The 21,563-nt window shown below is 34.6% G+C and overlaps 2 protein-coding genes across 3 annotated transcripts; one reads left to right on the forward strand and one right to left on the reverse strand.

The window, feature by feature from the left end:
- The first annotated feature begins 402 nt into the window (after positions 1–402).
- On the forward strand, positions 403–7,263 carry LOC106135028 (type 1 phosphatidylinositol 4,5-bisphosphate 4-phosphatase). Its single transcript, XM_013335195.2, has 4 exons — positions 403–654; positions 905–1,071; positions 1,764–1,973; positions 4,381–7,263. Exons 1-4 carry the CDS (start codon positions 612–614, stop codon positions 4,663–4,665), a joined length of 705 nt encoding a protein of 234 aa, XP_013190649.1. The 5' UTR covers positions 403–611; the 3' UTR covers positions 4,666–7,263.
- Positions 7,264–9,253: 1,990 nt separating this feature from the next.
- LOC106135029 (tubulin polymerization-promoting protein homolog) lies at positions 9,254–20,722 on the reverse strand. 2 transcript variants are annotated; one of them, XM_013335196.2, is made up of 4 exons: positions 20,463–20,722; positions 13,058–13,204; positions 11,564–11,845; positions 9,254–11,206 (listed from the first exon to the last, which is right to left on the reverse strand). In XM_013335196.2, the coding sequence occupies exons 2-4, from the start codon at positions 13,181–13,183 to the stop codon at positions 11,015–11,017; spliced, it is 600 nt and encodes a 199-aa protein (XP_013190650.2). In that variant the 5' UTR covers positions 13,184–13,204; positions 20,463–20,722; the 3' UTR covers positions 9,254–11,014. The 2 variants fall into 2 exon arrangements, with proteins under 2 accessions (XP_013190650.2, XP_013190651.2); XM_013335197.2 differs by lacking the exon at positions 20,463–20,722 and adding an exon at positions 15,931–16,086.
- Between the last annotated feature and the right edge of the window lie 841 nt (positions 20,723–21,563).

A 21,563-nucleotide genomic window follows, 5' to 3' on the forward strand; every position in this document is an offset into this window, starting at 1 on the left:
TCTTTTCTTCGTTTTGGCAATCAAACAAATTTCAAACTTCAAACTTCAAACTTTTATTTGCATAATTTTTTCGCCAGTGTCTAGTTTTAGTCAATTCATGGACTGTAAGTGTTCAAAATTACCGACTACTTGCGACTAGAGATGGAAAAAATTGCTTAAAAATTAAAACATTGTTAAGTATATATAGTCGTCAGTCGCGCGCACGCTGCACTGTGCCGAGAAAGTTACGAAGTCAACGAGTAAATCAATTCATTGTCCACAATATATGATAGAGTGAAAATCCACAACATCGAGAGGGTGGGATAATCGACCACAGGATCTCCTAAACTAGAACTCGACTAAAACCACACCATGTGTCACTGTCAGTGTCAGTGTTTGGTACTTATTATCATTCATCATTCTTTCTTTTTCATTCATTTGATGTTGCGCTTGTCAATTGTGCAAAGAAAGAAAAGAAATATATAGTGAAATAAAATGCGAGTGAATTTGATTTCTCTTTGTGTTTATCTAAAATCTTGAAATTCTTCGGTAAAGTTGACGGGAGTCCCCTAAATATATCTACAGATTTTTGTATTCACAACAACTTTTAATAATTTAGTGTTGTGTTGAAAATGGGTGATGGACAAAGCGAAACGCAACCCTTGCTGAAAGATGGTAAATCACTTTTTATTCCTAATTATTTTGTTGTTTTGTCATCTTATGACTCTATTTAATTCTTTATATAACTACTGAACATTGATGACTTATTCCTGCGATATATCAAAGATCAAGCGAACATACCTAAATGTTATTCAAAGCAAATACATTAGATGTTGTGTAATTAAATTTTGCTGTTACTTGTTTGTTACACGCAATCAGTTGTTGTCTAGTAGTCAAACCAAAACTTCCTTGAATTTTTCAACAGAAGTGAATGTAAGCGTCATATCGCCAATTGGTCCTGATGAGTTGCCACCACCGTATCATCAGACTGGGCTGCCCATGGTGACATGTCGCGTGTGCCAGGCAATGATAGACATTTCAGGGAAAAGAGAGCAACACGTTGTAAAATGTTCTGAATGCAATGAAGCCACGGTGAGTAGTACTTACTAAATTAACTGCATATGGTCTGACAACCTTTTAGGCCTAACAATTACTCTCTTTAGGTATGTATGTTTAGTTAAACTCCAGGGTTCTATGATTAGAGAGTTACTGAAAATCTTATTGTAAACATTGACACTAATTAGATTTGTAATGAGTCATGCATTTATGTTTTGTTTAATACAAATTAAGTATAAGAGGCAAGTTTATTTGCTATGTAATGAGTAAAAATGAATTCATACTCTTTAAAACTTTTAGCTGAATGTGACATTGTTATTGATTGATTAAACTTCTATTATTATTCAAGAGTTTTTATATTATGGCTTGAGCATCGTGATAGCAGGATAAAATGATAACTAAGGCATAGGTGTAAAAAAGATTGACTCTATGTACTCACTTTGTTAAGTAATTATTATTTTTTTATAATTGTTATTTATCGGCCTCTGTGGCACAGCAGTAGTACGCTTGTCTGTGACACCAGAGGTCCGGGGTTCAAATTCCAGCCAGGGTATAATGAGAAAATTACTTTTTCAGATTGGCCTGGGTCTTGGAAGTTTATCTATATAAGTATCTATTATAAAATATAGTATTGTTGAGTTAGTATCTCGTAACACAAGTCTCGAACTTACTTCGAGGCTAAGTCAATCTGTGTAATTTGTCCTGCATATATTTATTTATTTTTCCAGCCTATTCGGAATGCCCCTCCAGGGAAAAAGTATGTGCGTTGTCCTTGTAATTGTCTACTCATTTGCAAGACATCATCGCAGCGGATTGCATGTCCCAGGGCAAATTGCAAAAGGATTATCAACTTGGCACCTTCCCCGGTGACACCACCAGTCCCAACATTGCCCGGCATGTGCAGGGTCATTTGTGCGCACTGTCAGGATACATTCTTGGTATGTAAACATACAATTTACATACTAATATTATATTATTGATGTGAATGCGAATGTGTGCAGGTCGCGACATGCGTCGGCGGTGAGTCGTACGGCACATGCGCGGAGTGTACTCTGATAAATCGTCTCGTAACACCAGAATTCTTAATCTCCTATACAACATTCTCCATAACCCCTCTTACCCATCCTACCTGAGCGAAATTTTCTTACAAAAACCCACTTGACGCGCCTTGTAGATCGCACCGCAGACTTCTACTGGAATTGCCACAGCATAGTACTGCTTCATACAGCCACTCGTTTTCTGTCCATGCTGTCAGATTGTGAACTGTTTACCGCCAGATGTATGTAATAGTAATTAGGTTATTAGTAATTAGGCTTTATCAGGTTTTAAGAGGGGAGTGAGAGAACACTACCTGTCGTTGTTGTCGTGATGCATCCACTATTCATTTATATCGTATTTATATTATATTATATTGTATTCATACCGCCGAGCTTGCATGAAGAGAGTTATGATTGTGGATGAAGTAAAGGAAGTATGCAGAGATCGTGGCAAGTGGAAATAGGTAGTAGTAAAGTAGTAGGTAGAGTAGTGTATATATATTTGTTACTTTATGATAATATGTTTTAGGTTTATTAATATCAGTAAGTTTATGTAAGTTTATATCTTAATTATTAGGTATGTACACAAGCCAATGCCTTTCTTTACTTTCCTGTCGTGGGCCTGCTGGAAGAAATTTCTCTAGGAATAAGTAGTGCCCTTGTTCTGAATTTCTCTTTATTTTAAGTTATTTTTTTCTTTTTTTCCTTGTACATAAATATATTAATAAAAATAAATTGACTGATCTGGCCCTGAAATATTTAAGTGCTCTCCCAGCTAGCGTTCAGAGTGAATAGTTAATCAGTGCAGCCGGGCTTATATATCAGCCACTGCGAAATCGCCTTACGGGAGAGAAGACAGCAAAATTACTATTCTTAAAATATAATATACCTTTGCTAAAATTTGAATATTGAATAAACCGAAAAAACAAGAAATATAGAAGTAAATTTACCAGTAATATTTAAATTTGTCGTTTTGTCGTTTTTAGTGTACCTACCGCTAAATTGTTAAATATTAAAAAAAAACTTACTTCAATGTAACGTAAAAACCTTCCTAGCATTCGTACTCGCAATCGCATTCGCAAATTCGCATTACGAAACATTCGCTTTCGCGAATGCGACGAAAGTGACATTCGTGACATCCCTAATCTAAACCATTGAACTATACTCCATGAAATTTTGCTTAAAAACGAAATGGGCACTTTTCATGTGTATGAACCCACAAGCCACAAATCTTAGCTAAGTAGTATTCGTAATAATCTGGGAATCCTGCTCAAAATGAAGTTTTATTATTTTATTGAGTTCCATAAGTTTTATATACTTCCTTTCTGTTCTGTATTCTGCTGTTAAGATATTTTCAAGACGAGTGAGAAACAGAATCATTTGAGCTTGCACTCACCACCTGATATCTTCCTTACCGTTACATTACATCAGACAATTTGAGGACAAACACAAAAACCTTCCTGGGAAAGCCCTCTTTCCAAACTAGAATAAAATCCGTCCACACTTTCAGAGGTTAGCACATATGTAAATTCAGACACAGAAAATAGGGGGACTTTATAATATGTAGTGATATAAAGATCAATAAAGTCTACATATCAAGTCTATAAATAATACACTTCTCGTGCAAAATAATTACCCCCCAACCAATAGTTTATTGTTGTAATTTTGTGATGGACCAGTGATTAAGCCTACAATGGCACTTCAGTAGTGTTGATCACTTTATTGTTTGAACTTGCATGACACAATTAAATCGATTATAATACATTTAGTTGTAATCAAAACAATCAGAGTAATATATGACAAATTATATGTCGCCATCTTGCACCGGACACTATTTTCTGCTGTAAAGCTTTCAAATGAAATCCTCCTGGCTTTCAGTTCCAGTTCCATCGTCACCTCTCTGGAGAGGGGCCTAGGGTAAGCGTTTGACCATGGATCCTGGAATGGGTAAGTCAGGTTTTAACACGAAGCTACTCCCATCTGACCACCGCATACTTAGCAAGTAAACTTTACCCATATTGGATATGGATCCAATACTGGATGGCTAACCATGGGGTTAGCCATCCAGTTGCCTGAATGGGCAGGTTTCCCCACGATGTTTTCCCTCACCATAAGAGCATCGGTTAGTATTCATTTATTCATTATAATATATAATTCATAGAAAAGAGTCATTGGTACATGGCCAAGGTGGGATTTAACCTGTGCCTTTCTGCATATCGCGCATTTTAACTTCGAATTGGTCACTTTCAAATCAGTTATTCTTTTTATTGTCCTGAATTCTATGGTTATAATAACATTCAAATTTCAGTATCAGCTACTGAAGAACGCGCCAGTACGATGCCCGCACTGCCGCAAAGTGTCGTCCGTGGGGCACCGCATGGCTCGAGTTCGTGGGACAGTATTTGCTGTGCTCTCGCTGATATTCCTCGCGATCGCACTCGGCGTCACCCTGGGAACACTGAATGCGGCGCAGACGCACGGAGGCGGAGTCTACGTAGCCTATGTGGGAGCCTTCCTAGTTGCATTTCTACTAGGTAGCCGAGCTGTCTATTATTTTGCCATGAAAGTAAGCACAATCGAAGGCCCCATGTAAGTTCAGAAACCAATATATATTGTTATTGTGATAAAATTTTTATGACTAGGGAATAATAATAATTAATTTCTCAATTCCATATTTATAGAATTATAACATAACATATAATTATTTGGTCTGACAACAAATTAATATATTTGTAACTTGAATATGTTGCATTAATATGTTCAAAAGTATGTACTGACGACTACACTATTTCTTGGAGAATGAACATAGCATAGAAATTAATAGTGATATAAATACATAACTTAATGTTTTAAACCTTTTTTTAAGACAAAACCTATAATTAAGATGCATACTTACTAGTATGCTAATAGTTCTTGTGTTAAAAATATAATATGTTATTGCAAGATATGTGTGATATACATATATTCCCAATGCATGTATTATGGATCTTTTTTGAAATGAGGTTAAAATAAGAGCCAAGAAGATGGAATAGCAGATTATGTCATCTTGCATTGTGAATGCAGCAATTCTTTAATTCTTCTAAAACCCAAACAGGCATGTTTTCAAAACGTCATATCATTTGTTTTGGTCCTTTATTAATTATTAACCTTTGTAAATTGATAAGCTATTTAGTTTCCGGCAATGTGGAACGGGACCTTTTTTCCTATAGGTGTTGTAGGAGGCGACTTAAGGAAAAAGGCAATAATATCTAGTGCATGCACTAGATATTATTGCCTTTTTCCTGCCCCAAACGGATAAGTGTTCAAATGGAAAGTTGGTAATTGATTTGACAATGTTTATAAAGTTCTACTTTGTTTCTACCTATATTAAAAATGATTGTTTTCTATACATTCTAAAATAAGCAATGATTAAAAGATAAAAGCTGAACGTTGGAAGTAAATATTGGAAGTTCAGATAAGAAATTACCAAGTTCTTTTTTTTCATTAGATTCATTTGAAATATCGTATTCAATTAAACAAACAGCTTTGTAATATTATATTAATTGATTTATTTAACGGTTAGTTAGGTAGTCGCAAGCATTTAAGCATAGTAAATTAAAATTACTGTCACACACATTCTTCCTTCAAGATTATAAAAATGCAATAATTACGAATTTACAACCGATTTTTATGGGTATATTATTTGCTCAAGTATAAAACAGTTATTTACGGACATATTTTCTCGCTTGTCAGACCTTGTGTTTCGTAATATTATAACCTAGTATGAGGCGACATTTATTTATCTTTGTTAATTCAACAAACCAACGTTGCATTGACATTAATGCAAAATTATGTGTGGTGGTTATGTCAAAATCTGTTATACTTATTTAAAGCCTGTTAAAGATGATGCAAGTTATTTTCTGTTCATTCAGGAGTCAGCCTTCTCATAGTTGCGTTAACAATAATAAACTGTCATAGGTTAAACATTGTAAGGAATACTAACACTTAAATTAGCAAGTAAATTATGAATGACACATCTTCAAGTTATTTGTAATTTTATTATATCTATTATCTGAATGCTATGTTAACCGCTAAAGCAATACATAGCCTTGTGCCTATTGTAATCGATATACTCTTTAAACGTGTTAAGGGGCTAGTCTGTTATTAGTTTGTTTTATTTGAAGTATTTTACTTTTCGTTAAAATTACATTTAGTTAGTTTTTATTTGTAATAGCGGTGTTGAGTGCATGAAAAAATTAATCGAAATTTGGTAAAATACATAAAACGTACCTATTTGGTTTCGTAGTTTAAATGGTTTACTCCCACAGTTTCGGCTTACTATTAAGATTAATGTTCTATTCACATGTATAACAGTGTGGCGCTCCGAAGTCTGGCCACAAACTGGTCGTGGACGCTAGAATAACAGTCAAAATGTATTAAGTGACTATACACGACTTAAGGGATCCCACACTTTTACGCGTCGCTAAAACCCGCTTTAATGTAATTATAATTTTGTGGGTAATTATTGCCTTTAAATACAAATACTTAACAGTGGGAGTGTTACATCCTCATCATTACCACGCAACTCATTTTACAGTGACTCAGTTGTGATTGTGATTTGTAACCTCCGGGATTAATCTTTCGGCGGTACTGGTTTCTATATAATGTCATGGTGTTTCTCGCATTCGTAACCCCAGACTACGTGACTAACATAGGGGTTACAAAAGAGTGCAATTAATATTGTCCAAATAGGTAAGTACTTTAACGTGCATGTATAGTTGGACACAATCATTAATTGGCTACACTATTAAGAGTGCTAACCTGATTAAAGTATCTCAATGCAGTTGTTTCGACCACTTTTAGACTTAGAATTTGTTTAAACACATTGGATCAATCAGCTAATGAAATGATGAATCACTAACGGTATTAAATTGGAACTTTCATGAAATTTCTAGAACAGGAGGAAATGCCGCCCCTTCGAATTGTAATATTATTTTTTATTTTAGATGTGATAATTTTATTTTGTATTTGTTTCTAACTATTATTGTTTTAAACATTCTGTGAAACTAAGACTTAAAACATTTAGACCATTTATATTCAGTATGTAAAATTTTTGTAGATTATCATGTATTATATTTTCATGAAATGTTAGGCTTTACACATGTATTTTTAGATTTTAAGGTAATAAAATTGTATCTATTAAAAATATGTACCTATTAGTTTTATTATATATATGTAAAAACTTTGGTTAGGAAACGAAAATGCATAAAAAAAACTGCTATACCTAATGCCATGACTGTAACACCAACTTAAAGATAACTATTACGATGTGGTTGTTCACGAATATTGACAAAACTTTGATATACATATTTTACTTTCGCTCACTCCCTATAGTACAAATTTCTGATCTTAACCAAAAAGGTTAAGAAAATGGGAAGACAAGACATTCCTTATTTATTATTCAGACGGCCTCTGTAGCGCAGCAGTAGTGCGCTTCTCTGTTACAATTCGTCCCGGGTTCGAATCCCGGCCAGGGCTGAGAAACGCCTTTCTCTGATTGGCCTAGGTCTTGGATGTTAATCTATCTAAGTATATACTATAAAATATAGTATCGTTGAGTTAGTATCTCGTAACTTCAAGGCTAACTCAATCTGTGTAATTTATCCCGTATGCATTTATTTATTATTATTTATTCCCTATCAACATTCGTGAATAAGTGTGATGACTAATGTGGATGACGTATATTGTACTTATTAGCCCTAACCCGCAGCTTCGCCCGCGCGAAATAATCGCCACCTACAAAGGAATACAGGTTTATCACAAATCCTATATGGGAGCTATAGTTTTTACAGAGATAAAAGGTACCTACTAAGCTACCCTATGTCCTATATCATATATGCGATATTTCAAGATTGTTTCGAATTAATTCTATCTCTGCTATAAAGTGAAGTGTATTATTTTACAACGCACAAGCACTGGGTGTGCATGCAACGATAAGGGAGCTGATGAACTTATGTTTTGTGTTTGTTTGGTCTCTTGAAATTTAATACAGCTACTAATACCACATTACACAATAGGGACGTGGACTATTTATGGAAAAGTGTTTAAAACCATGCATAAGTAACAAATATAACCCAAACTATTTTTTTTTATTACAAGTAATACCTTTAAAATAATTTATTTAAAATTTCGCGCCTATTGAAACTATTGAAACACCTGAAAAACTGTTTATTCACGTTCCACGTACAAAAAAGATTCAATTAGTCCGTCGGGATCCGGCACTTGTATCATTTTTCATTGTGAGGATCATTTTGATGTAAGTTTGATAATATTTTGAACTTTGTTTCGGAAAAATTTTGCACTTAACTGTGCACAATTTTGCATCTCGACGAAGTTGGACATATCCCACAGCATCGTCTCCATATGACCGCCTCGAGGAACTAAAAAGAAATGAAACAATTTGTTAAAAAGAAAAATAATAATAGGTAAACCTCAAAAATATATTATTTTATTTTTAACTTATAATTTACCTTTTCGACTTTAAAAATACCTACTAATACTATTATAATGTATCTTGAGCATATTACTTACATGGATGTATTCACATTTCTAAATTCAGCAGAGCAGAAGTTAAGTACCTACTATTCGTGGTGCAGAAATTAGCCACCGTAAAGCAATCAATTCTTGGCAAATTTGAACTATCTGCCTTAATATATCCACTTTCCAATATGGGAAAACCTTTAAAAATTTATTCAAAAAGATAATCGAGAAAATTTTAAAGGAGTTGCACGGAATCACACTAAAAATCAACAAACAACATAGTACTTGACAGCGAAAATTCTTGTTTGGCAACACGTGACGGACGGACGGCCTCTGTGGCGTAGCGGTAGTATACGCTTGTCTGTGACACCGGAGGTCCCGGGTTCGAATCCCGGCCAGGGCATGATGAGAAAAGAACTTTTTCTGATTGGCCTGGGTCTTGGATGTTTATCTATATAAGTATTAATTATAAAATATAGCATCGTTGAGTTAGTATCGCGTAACACAAGTCTCGAACTTACCTCGAGGCTAACTCAATCTGTGTAATTTGTCCCGTATATATTTATATTTATATGTGACGTCACGTGATTTTGATTGGTGTTCATTGTCACGTGACTTGAGGGAGAAATATTTAATTACAATTTATTAAATAAAAACTAATCCCTTGTTCACTGAGGAAAATATGGCGTTTTTTTATTATTTTTACTATAGAAACTACCTTTTCGTGGTAAAATTTTATACTTATTTGAGTACATACATCCGAATTGATCTTCCATATTCTAGATGCGATATGGAAGATCAATTTATCGAAAAGTCGGTTGAATACAGTACGACATGGCAAAAAAATCAAACTAGGTACATTATATTTTTAATTTAAAGAATAAAATTTATTGGTTTACATTCATTAATTATTACATTTGCGTTAAATTTAAAACACATTTGTATCATTTAGGCATATTATTTTAATTATGTAAATTGGACATGATAGTGTCTGCATTAACAAAATGTGTAAGTAACAATAACATTAACACATTTTAACTTAATAACATGAGAAAAAAAATATTTGCTAAAAATAAAGGTCGTATGCTTAACTAGTTAGAAAAAACAGATGCCTTTATAATAATAATCCCTAAACGGGATAAGTCCGCGTTTGTAAATTTTGCCTTACAAATTTACTGTATGTTTGTGTTTTTTCGTATGTACAATAGAAATTATAAACATATATATAACAAACAAACAAAAAAATAAATAGGTTTACTTAAAAATTTCAAGCGGATCTTTCATAGTTTACCTCTGAAGTGCAGCGGCATGCAGAAATTATTCAATCAAATTTGCTAAAGACATTAGTACGAAATTTATAGTTAGCTTTTTAAGAAAAATTTGGTGTTGGACCTAAAAAGGTAAACAAATAGGTATCACCTGTATGACATCACATTCTTTTGATCAAATAATGATAGTTGCTTAAATATACACTTGCTACTTCAGAAGTTGATAACCAGGTGCCAAGATATACTCCTTAAATTACAGGTAAACTCGGCTGCCGATATAACCGAAATACGAATGTGCTTCTACGAAAACTTAAATTTCCTGCAAGACGTGGTCAATTCTTATGAACAGTCGATGGAAGCTAAACCTGTCCTGTCATATTTTAACACCAAAGATGGGTCAGGCTTATCTGCCACTAACTATTTAATTTAATAGTAAAGTAGGTACTATTTACGGTTAAACCCTTGCACCTATACAAAAATTAAGGAAGGCTATTCTACATTACGGACACCTACGACTAGACATACTTAGAAACAGGACGAAAATTGTAAAAATATTACGTAGGTCGGTAGTTATCTACTTAGGTAATAATCGGGAAGTTCGTAATGAAAAAATATCGTATCTTACTTGACAAAGTTTAAAAACCATAAAATACTTCAGATATGAAGGAATGTCTTTTTATATAAATATGGGACGATTTTTTTTTTAAGTGAAATATATTTGAACTTCTTCACATAAGCTACATGTACTTCCTTCCTCCTTTAATATATTTTTTCAACAACATCCATAAATTATTTTTCATTTGTGACTGCGTTTAGTACGCATATTTATTTGAATGTCGTATTTTATACGTTTAATTTTTTTTAACGTTAGTTGCTTTCGAATATGTCATGACGGTGCATCAATCAAACATTTGAGATCATTTGTTTTACTGTGGATAGTAAAACATTCATTGGAATGAAGTTATCCCGCAGATCGACCTGACAATTTTAATCTCAATGATTCTCCTGCACCATAAATCTGACGTTGAAAAACAGTTATGTATAAGTAAGAAGGTGTAATCGTTGCTCTCACTTTTACACTATTACAATGTGATTCTTATGACTGCGTGTTAGTAATAGATTGAATTATTATCTTCTGCGAGCCGTTTAAATCGGCTAGTGGCTTTTATCGTAGGTATCTTTGTGCTGATACCCGGAGACATATCCGGAGCCGTCGACCAAATCTTTCCTGCCCGCTATGCCCTTGCCTTTCCCGGTCTCGTCGAACCTCTGCTTGTGCGAGCCTGTGTACTTGCTAGTGTCTGTCAGTCTGTCGACAGCAGCAGCGGCTGCAGGTGATTTGGTAACCTAAAAAAAATGGTTTTTTTTTTAAGTATGTATATTCATATAATCCTGGTGTTTATCCCATTTCCGTCTCTGAAGAGCAGAATGATCCACCCATTAACACCAGAGGCATTCTTCGAATGGACACCCACTACGCGGTTTCTCCACGAAACTCGGTACATACATACTTAGTAGCATTTTCATGCCCGAGGCAGCTTCTGCTTGTGCCGCTCTCGCACTGGTCATGTTTCACTTTCATACATCATGCGGTGTATTAGGCGATTTGTGTTTGCGTCATACGCGACGCGTGTAGAACGCACAGACAATCAGTTTAACGCTATGTACCTATGCACAATTTTTGGTTAATAAAAAAAGACTTACGTGAGATGAAACACCTGGCTGGCCACACGTCGTTAACTTCTTTTTAATCTCGTCGAGTTCCACCTTTTTGCTCTTCGCCAAGTCCTCGAGGAACTTTTGGTAATCCTCGACGCCCACTTTTAGAGACTTCAGTTTCTTGAAGTGTATGGCGGTATCTGTAGTTGTGATCTTCTTGCCGTCTATCACTTTGGCTTGTTTCATCCATTTATCGCTCTGTGATAGGGTTATTTGCTTGCCATCAGACTTGGGATCCCCGAATTTAGAGAACGCTTTGAACGCATCCTGAAAAAAATTATAAAACAATGATATAGTGTGTAGTACGTAAGTCAACTTGAAAAACAATGTCAATTTAACGTAAAATTTTTCATTTTTTTTTTAACTTGAACCGAGGACGACGACGTAATAAAACGTGCTAAGTAATTATTTCAAATCGGTACGCTAGAGCCCGACTCTACGTAGCGTTATGTAGCTGTTTGAGCATCTCTTTAAAATTTTGAGCTAACTTCCAATATACAAGCTCGCAGCGATTTCGTAGCTTTGAATTTTCGAGCTAAGCTATAATATTCTCGTAGCGTTTCGCAGCTATGAATTTTCGAGCTAAGTGCTAATATCTTGATCAAATTAAGGACGTCCTGGTAAAGTGTCAGGTCAAAAGTACCCGAAACCGCTGAGCTTGTATGAAGAGAGTTATGAATGTGGATGAAGCGAAGGAAGTATGCAGAGATCGTGGCAAGTGGAAAGAGGTGTCTAGTCTCTGCCGGGGTAGGCAAAGGTCCGGGAAAGAGGCGTGATTTTATGTATGTAATGGCCTCTGTGGCTCAGCGGTAGTACGCTTGTCTGTGACACCGGAGGTCCCGGGTTCGAATCCCGGCCAGGGCATGATGAGAAAAGAACTTTTTCTGATTGTCCTGGGTCTTGGATGTTTATCTATATAAGTATTATTATATTATAAAATATAGTATCGTTGAGTGAGTATCTCGTAACACAAGTTTCGAACTTACTTCGAGGCTAACTCAATCAGTGTAATTTGAAACGTAAAAAAAAAAAATAAAAAAAAAAAATAAAAAAAAATGCTAATATCCGAGCTCGTAAGGTTTCGTAGCTTTGAATTTTCGAGCTTACATCTAATTTCCAAGCTCGTAGCGTTTCGAAGTTCGAGTTAAATAAGTCCTTCAATTCGTAACTAATTACGATTAAATATTTTTAGAAAAATGCAAATAAATCGTAGAATAACTCGAAATAACATACAAAGCAGTGTTGTTTACTTATCACTTATGACGTATGACGTCACCCACTGTGATTGGTGTTTGGGTTCTTACGCTGCACAGATAAAAAATATTGGATTTTTGCAACTTTATTTATTGATTTAAAATTATAAATCATTGTTATTTCTTAAAAATCTTTATTAAGTGATGTTCTTGTATAACAAACTTTATTTTAAAACACAACTTAGATTTTTTTCCGATTACTGTCCGGTACCCTATTAAGTGTTACCTTGAAGGATATAACATTGTCGGAGTTTCCACTGGACGTTCCGTTGGATGCTCCCGGCGCGCTCCCGTTCTCCAACTTTACGTCCTTCACCTCCTGTGTCACCTGTTCTACGGCCGACTCAGACATTGTCACTTGTGCTCGCCACTTCTGTAACGAGAAACCGGTTGAATATGAAATATCAATACTACGGTGTGGTACTCTTAATATATAGTATAGCCTGGGTGCTAATAGTCTTATCTGAACAATCTATACTAAGTAATATTATAAAGAGGTAAGCGTTAGTATGTTTGAGGCAGGTATTCTCTGAATATACTGAACTGACTTTAAAAAATATTTCTCCATTAGATTATTACATTATCCGAAATTTCTATTGGCATATGCCTATAGAAATCTCGGATAATCTAAACTAATCTGAATTAAATGAATAAGTTTAATTTAAAGTAAATTATATTTGTTTTGAAATAAATCAGTTTTCAGAGAGATTAATCAATATTTATATAGTACCCAGGATTTTTTTTTGGTACAAATCGTTTGGTAAAAATTCATTATTTTTATATACTCGTATGTTTGTTTGTAACGCGAATACTTTCGAACTTTGTAAAAATTTAAAGTGTTTGCGAGGTCTTAGTTTGTGGTGAATAACTAACTAGTTAGAAAAAAAACAAAAAAAATTTTTTTTAAACTTTTCTTACTCAAATTTAATTACGAAGAAATCCAAGAGTATAGATTTTTTTATGTTATCGTAAATATTAATTTTATATAGATATAATCTCATACCAGACATATTTATGTTGGTGAAATCTAAACTGGTCCTGCCAGAAAGCAATACGCGAAACACCTGATTCCTACTAGGAGGTACACGGGCAAGCTATTCAATTATAAATATCGTTAATGTGGCATGTTTGTTCCTTAAATATTGCAGTGAACACTTAAAGGACGTTTTTCACGTATACGGAGGCTGTATTGCTCCTATTATTGCTCCTGTAGTGCCGTGTGGTTCCCGGCACCAATACAAAAAAGAATAGGACCACTCCATCTCTTTCCCATGGATGTCGTAAAAGGCGACTAAGGGATAGGCTTACAAACTTGAGATTCTTTTTTTAGGCGATAGGCTAGCAACTTGTCACTATTCGAATCTCAATTCTATCTTAAAGCCAAATAGCTGAACGTGGCCTATCAGTCCGCTCAGGACTGTTGGCTCTGTCTACCCCGCAAGGGATATAGACGTGATTATATGTATGTATGTATGTATGTATTGCTCCTATAAAGGGGTATAGTTTTTAATTTGGCCCCAGCCACACATCTCAGAACACCGCATTCATATCGGAGCAAGAGTTTTTGCGTGATGCAAATTCAAATATACAGTCAGTCAGAAATACTAAAAATCACATTTTAGCTTTCTGTGAATAAAATTTTCTTTAAACCGCACCCCTTGACCCGGAAAAGAATTACGTATCCCAGCTATAAATATGCAGACTGTCAAGGCAACATAACAAATAGTCGGTTGGGACAAGGATGATGTCATACAAAAACATTGGAACACCAGTCGTTTCCAACTATCACGAATATCTATGAACCGGCACACGTTTCGGAGCCGCTATGTTTGAACAGTTTAAATGCTAAAACTGGCAATTACATCACCGACCTTGTACGTGAACGATCTGCGCAAACTCGTCGTAAACATCAGCTGAGATTTAAATTATAGTTCGTTATGAAGTATTCCTTCTATAATAAAAAAATTAAAAAGTAGTTAGCAAGCAATCTGCCAAACCAATCTTTCCCTTCTAAGAGAGACTACCTAAATTTTTCAATCAAACTTATTCTACTTAGTTTAGGCAGGGCACGTGTGAAACATGTCATTCAAATTAGTTATTTTATGAACTAGTTAAAACAGTACCTACAATGTATTTTATTCAGTAGGTAGTTGTCTCGACTCAAAATTATGCGACTAAAATAAACGCCTGACCACCAAAATGATAATAAGGAAATGACATCAATTCTTGAACTTAACCTTGGACCCCAGTCTAATCCTGAAGACAATATGATATCTGAAGTACGAGTACCTAAGTAGTTTCATTTATCAGTTGTGACATTTGTGGGGGCTGCAACAATAAGCTATTACGCCTCTGCTTCTCCATCCGTAGGTGCCCTGCCTGCCTATGTGAACTAAATAATTTGACCTACAGATCAAGGTAGCAACTAACAAGTAATATACGGTATCTACGCCGCAGCAAGGTACCTGGCATGGCATAGAACTTATATTTACTAATTAAATAATAAATCTATAGATTAATTCAAAGTTAGCTTAAGTTCAAATAGGAACTGACAGGTACGTAGGTATTCCACAAAAAAAAACTGTGTCCTACGGAAAGCTTTGTTATTGCAATAAAAAGGCGCACTGCGTAGTTTTATTTAGGTGTCATGAAATGTAGACTGTTAACTAAATGGGTTCTTTTAAAAGGTAGGCAATCAAAGTTTTCGACTATCGTGTCTGCTGTCTGGCCTTGATATTCATAGTTCAAAGACAATCTAGGGTTCAAAAGAATTTTTTTACCAAACTATCTACCTATCTAGCGTTTCGTATAAAAGCATTTTTTGACATTATAACAACGAAGAATAGGAAAACCTCGTAAATATCTGCTCCAGAGTTCACGAAAATGATGTCTTAACAAAAGTCGTTGCGATCAATTTCAGATATAACTAATCAATATCGAGTCGCAAAATTTTATTATAAATGCCCGATCAATAAGTAGCTTAAATTAAATTCCCGCGTGTTAAATCTCTAATTGCTAATAGCTTCCAGAACTATAAAACTTAGCTACTTATATACATTTAAGTGGAGCACGTGCGTGCAGAGCCGGTGGCATACTTACTTAGTGGCACTGGCCTGGCACCTCTCCGACCTACTTTTGCCCTATTATGCGATTCCGGACGTTGCTCTCAGCCCTATGCAACAGTTCCCACCACGAATTAATAAGTGCTGTTAACACGATGCAGTCAACAATATTATTATGTTATACTAGGTATGCCAATATTTTTACAAAGGTTGACTATCTTATCTTATCTCTCACTCCCACCATAACACAGCGTAAGTATTTGCTTAACACAACGAAAAACCTTTGTCTCAAAATCGAGTGCAACGTTTCCGTTATCTTGATTTTATTTGATAAAATAACCAACATTATAATATCGTTTTATGATTGCCTGCCAATAGTATGTTGCCGATAAAACGTGCATCAAATTAAATTGCAAGATTTTGTAGTTTTTAGGTACTTATATGTTATTTGGTTCATGACAAATAGGTACTTTAACAATAACGTAACAATTGGCTTTTGATTAGGATTCTCACAGCTTTTTGTATTTCGTTTTTAAATACTAGGTATCTATGGTTATAAAGCCTGGCTACCATATAAAAAGGTAGGTATCAGGCAAATGGGCTTGGTAGGGGCCTAGATTTTATTGGGCCCCTAGAGAGGGGGCTAATAAAATAACGTAAAACGTACTTTAAAATACGTGTTTGTTAGACTTGGTGGAAATCTATAAAAAACTTACTGTATTTGCTTTTCTAAACACGAAGTTAACTTATCATGGGGTAGTCTGTATTATGTGGGCCTACCCTTGATATGTATCTAAACAAGAAGGCATTCAATAAATAGGAGAATCTGCCTGAACGGAGAAGCATCGTTTTAACGACTTCAAATGCTTACATAAACTCAATGCCTAGTTATTAAGATATATATTCAGCCTTTAGCGTGTAAATCGCAAGTAAAAATTACATTTAATTGAAAAATAGGGTAGGTACTTGAACATAAACTCAGGGACTTAACTGGCAGCGCTATAGAAAAATGGGATAGCGTGTGAAAGTTGACGTCACTTTCTGTAGTAGCAATACCGCCAAACCATACCATGACTCATCCCTGCTAAAATATTACGTCCGCCGCTTGTATTATTTGTATTGTACGACTATTTGTATATCAACGTAAGTACGCACTTATACATACGTAATGGAAGGTCTCATAAGCATTACACATTAATCTTTAACTCCGCTTTGCGAAAATTTCTCCTTACAGCTGGTGTTTACCTAGACTGTACCTAATGGTAAATATTTTAAAACAACGCTGTTTCTTTTTATATATTTTTTTTTTCAAAACTTAGTTTCGTTTTACTACTGTAATACCACAGATATACTCGTACATGCACGATAAACACCCCTTTCATTGGTCGGAGTAGGTATCTCACATAACTCGTTTGATAAAAATATAAATTAACAGAAACTATTAATACTTAGACCTATAGAACAATACAGGCAGACTGTAAATTGTGAATTTTTATGGCAGCATTTTGTAAATACAATTGATTTCGCCTTAACACAAGTGTATAGTCAACTTCTACTATTAAACTATCAGTGTGTTGTTGCGACGTGAGTATCATAACAACAAATGCATACATTAACGCTCCATTGTGAGGCTCTACGGCAAGCATTGGTTTGTAATGGCGTACCTAGTTAGTCACTGTCCCCCAATGGTTTGAATTGTTTTGGTATCTAGGAGGATTTTCAGAATAAAGTATAACATTACTCCTGAAGGTCTATTCTATTTCGGTCTCTGTGTCAAATTTCAACAAAAACATATAAAAATTTTCAAGTTTATTCTTATAAACAAAAATACAAATCATCTCTTAATAAGTTAATTAGTATGGATGTATGGACTAGCGAAGTCTCTGTGACGTCCTTTGCGTAATTTTAAGGTTATTTTGAAATTTTTACTGGAACAAAAAATTCTTATCAGGCTTAGTTAGCAACTTTTGCGAAGTAACCATTTCCATATTAAAAAAAAATACAACAGTTAGTACTAAAGTTAGAGGTAATATACCTACATATTATCGCTTATTTTACCTGAAAAGTAAATAAAGCTATGTACTAACATATTTGGCTTTCTAAGTGTCCTGGGTAATAGTGCGGCTATCTGAGGATAGAAAAATCATACATACATATCATCAGGTTTCGATAGAAGCCAAAGCCTCGGGCTAGTAAACAAACATAGACGCTACGTTTACACAACATACAATAATTACACTATTTTCTATCCTTACAAGACGACAGATAAGCGAGTGACCACGGGCTCTACCTACAGGAAAAAACGGTTGCATCCTGCGCAAAATGCAGTTGTAACCTTGATGCTAAATCCGCTAACAGCAACCTACGTAAAGTTTAGATTGATATCGCTTCACCTAGGTATACAAAGAACTATAGCTTTAAGTAAGAACTTAGAAAACTTCACGTGATTTTTCTATAAACACCCCGCCTACATACTTACAACACCCACAGATAATTTAAGTAACTATCCTTAGGTACCTTGCTAGTTAATAAATATTAGAAGAAAATATATTAAAATTCAACTGAATTATGTTAAAATCATGTCGATAATTATACCTACTCTATTTAACCGGAATTAAGGGCGGCAGTAAGTTAAATAAAATTAACGCGTGCCACAAATGGAGGGAAATCTGGAAAGTGAGATAGCGTGCGAAAAACCAGACAGAATGTGAACGGCCTTGCTAGTTTCTATAATAGAGTTTATGGCAAGTTGCTCTACGTAGACTTTCCCTATCTATTGCACCATCTAACTACCATTTATATATGGTTAGTACCTATTAGGTACTTTTACTCATTTAACAGTTACTTGTACATACATTACATACATACAATTAGGTATATATCCCTTCGTATAGACAGAGCCAACAGTCTTAAAAACACAAAGGCAACGTTCAGCTGTGTGGCTTAATGATGGAATTGGGATACAGATAGTGACAGTTTGCTACTCCATCGCCTAGAAAGGGAATCCCAAGTTTATTAGTCTTTCCTTTAGTCGCCTTTTACGAATGGGATGGAAAAGATATAAGTATATACCGGGAAGCAAACTGGACTGGTAGATATTGTAGAGTGAAATTGAAATTTTAATTAATCATCATCAGCCTGGAGTGTTTTGTATCAGTGGACCTCTCATTACGAGTCCGCTTATTACGATTCAGTAGGAACGCCAGGACAGAACAGTGAAGTCAGACGTCTGCAAACTGACCTCCGTGACCCTGTTCACGTTCAATATTTTGCTTTTATCTATTTGCTAATATCGAACTATTTATTCATTAATTTCATAGACCATAATTAAGACACAACAAAAAGGTAAAGTTACGTACGTAGCTCTATATGCGACATGATTCAACGTTACTTGGAGAGCACGTAAAGTTTAAACAGAAACAAAAACAAAAGTTATAACTTCATGCATATTATTTTTACGTATCAATTTTATTTTAGTAGCATCGCACCGAGAATAGGTATAATGAGATCGAAGATGTACCTACTCAATTTTAATATCAATATTTTATTGATATTAAAACGTTTTGGAATTGCTGAAGACGAACGGAAAAAAAATTAAGGTATCATCATTAGTAAGATAGAAATTAATGAGTAAATTTTAGGTTTCCTTTTCATTGAATTAAAACATGAATAATTAAATGGACTCTTAATTCTACCTACGACTGGTAGAACTACAGGTTGTCACAAAAGAATAGCAAAGTATGTAAGTACCTATATTATCTGCTAAATAGTAAAGTTCCATGCTAATTAAAAGCTAGGAACTTAGGAAAACTGCTATCAAGCCTCTTGTTCCTTTTAAAATTTCAACATTAGTAGTAGTAGGTAGGTACTTTTATTTGTTAAAGTATGCCCGTGGTATGTCCAGATTCATAGCTTACTAAATATGTACCTATGTGCAAGTGCTACCGACAAAATAAACATGAAGTTTTGACACTCGAGATAAAATGTTATCAACGGAAACCTAATATCATCGTTAATCGCTTATTACCGACACTTATTTTACTTGTACAGGTTTAATAATGTTGAAGGTCGAGTGTGTTTTAGTAACTAACCATATATCTATATAGCTTTATTTGTTATAAAAACTTGTTATGAGTTTTATCACATACTTACTTACAAAAAATTTCACATTTAACCCCAATTTTACAGAATATTACTTATCTTGATATTGTACCAAAGGGGAGCGTCATGTCACGGGGAAGGCGCGGGGTGGAATCCATCCCCTTTCCATTTCTTTGTGTTTGGTGGCCGAAAATTCAACATGGGTCTTTTTATGCATGGGCATTGAATTCAGTTTTCCTTCAGAAACTTTTAAATTAAAAATCTAAAGTAGGTACTTATATTAAGGATAAAAATAGAAATTAAATACCTATTAAATGTTATTTAATTAAGAGATAGGATAACTATATCAGTGATTTTGGTAGGTACCTACTAATACCTTACAATATATAAATACCTATCTTAATAACAACAATAAATTAAATTAACAAGCCAAAAGCCAACAATGAGATATAATAAATATTGACTCACATCAATCAGTCAGGATATGAGTTCCTAGATGAGATCATACAGAGTATCGTGTGCGAAGCGTCGCAGCGATTCGGCGCGCGGCTCTCGCAGTTGCACTGGTACTGGCGCGAAACGCCCGCGAATGTTGACAAAACCAGAGATGTACAGCGCTAACGGAGCACCCACTACGCATGCGTCCACGACCTATGCTGCTCTGATCCTGAAGGTTTTCTCTATCTACGCTCTAAAACCACTCTGTCGAACACAAACAATACCAATCACCAGCACCGGCCACTTATGATATCACCGTGACGTTAATTAGATAAGTTATGTTACATCAATATGCATTGCTAAATCTGCGCCGGTGTCTAAAAATAAATTGCTATACTTTTAGCCACCATAACGTACATTACCATGAGTTATTCTTACGTCCTAATTTTGGTAGTATCTACCTAAGGCCGGTATTGCAATTTATAAATGTCAAATCAGTTATGGAGTTGTGGATGGTTACTTCTCTTTCGTAATTTATAACCAGACGATAAAAAACAAACACCGCTTGGTAACAAGAAATACGAGTACCTTATATGTATATGGGTGTAAGGTTGAATAGGCGGATAGGTAGGTAATAGTCTTATCTATTAGGTATTCTTAATTCTATCACCCCCATCCTCCAGATAAATAGGTGTTCTTCATAAAGTTGGAATAGGTTCATGAATTAATTAATATTGAAAATTAATGAATCCTATATTTTACCGCTAAAGGTTTCCGTGCACTTGTTTTATTTCTATTTCCACACATATTTTGTAAAAAGTCAAAGCTGTCTTATTCAATATTTTTATTATTTTTGTTATTAATTTCTTTTTGGTAGCTAATGAAAGACCAACAACCTTGATACACAACTTTTTATTGAGCATATCAGTTGGGCCACGAGAAAAACGTGTCTTTTTATTGATACATTTTATAATATATGCCAGAAGAAAACCCAAAATAAAGATTTCTTCAAAAAAAGATGCTATTTATCATTTGTTCAGGAATATATTTTTTATTAAAATTCATTTCAATATTGTTTACCTTTATTTAAATAAGTAACTTAATATAGTCTAATAGGATTCAAAGATGCAT

The sequence above is a fragment of the Amyelois transitella genome, chromosome 11 (genome assembly GCF_032362555.1).
Source record: "Amyelois transitella isolate CPQ chromosome 11, ilAmyTran1.1, whole genome shotgun sequence".
Taxonomy (NCBI): domain Eukaryota; kingdom Metazoa; phylum Arthropoda; class Insecta; order Lepidoptera; family Pyralidae; genus Amyelois; species Amyelois transitella.

Excerpts from the sequence above, each read along its gene's own strand:
- LOC106135028 (XM_013335195.2), top strand. The coding sequence starts at position 612 with ATGGGTGATGGACAAAGCGAAACGCAACCCTTGCTGAAAGATG. Across the intron at positions 1,072-1,763 it reads CTGAATGCAATGAAGCCACG|CCTATTCGGAATGCCCCTCC; the intron begins GTGAGTAGTACT and ends TTATTTTTCCAG. Across the intron at positions 1,974-4,380 it reads ACTGTCAGGATACATTCTTG|TATCAGCTACTGAAGAACGC; the intron begins GTATGTAAACAT and ends TTCAAATTTCAG.
- LOC106135029 (XM_013335196.2), bottom strand. The coding sequence starts at position 13,183 with ATGTCTGAGTCGGCCGTAGAACAGGTGACACAGGAGGTGAAGGACGTA. Across the intron at positions 11,846-13,057 it reads ACAATGTTATATCCTTCAAG|GATGCGTTCAAAGCGTTCTC; the intron begins GTAACACTTAAT and ends AATTTTTTTCAG. Across the intron at positions 11,207-11,563 it reads AGCCAGGTGTTTCATCTCAC|GTTACCAAATCACCTGCAGC; the intron begins GTAAGTCTTTTT and ends CATTTTTTTTAG.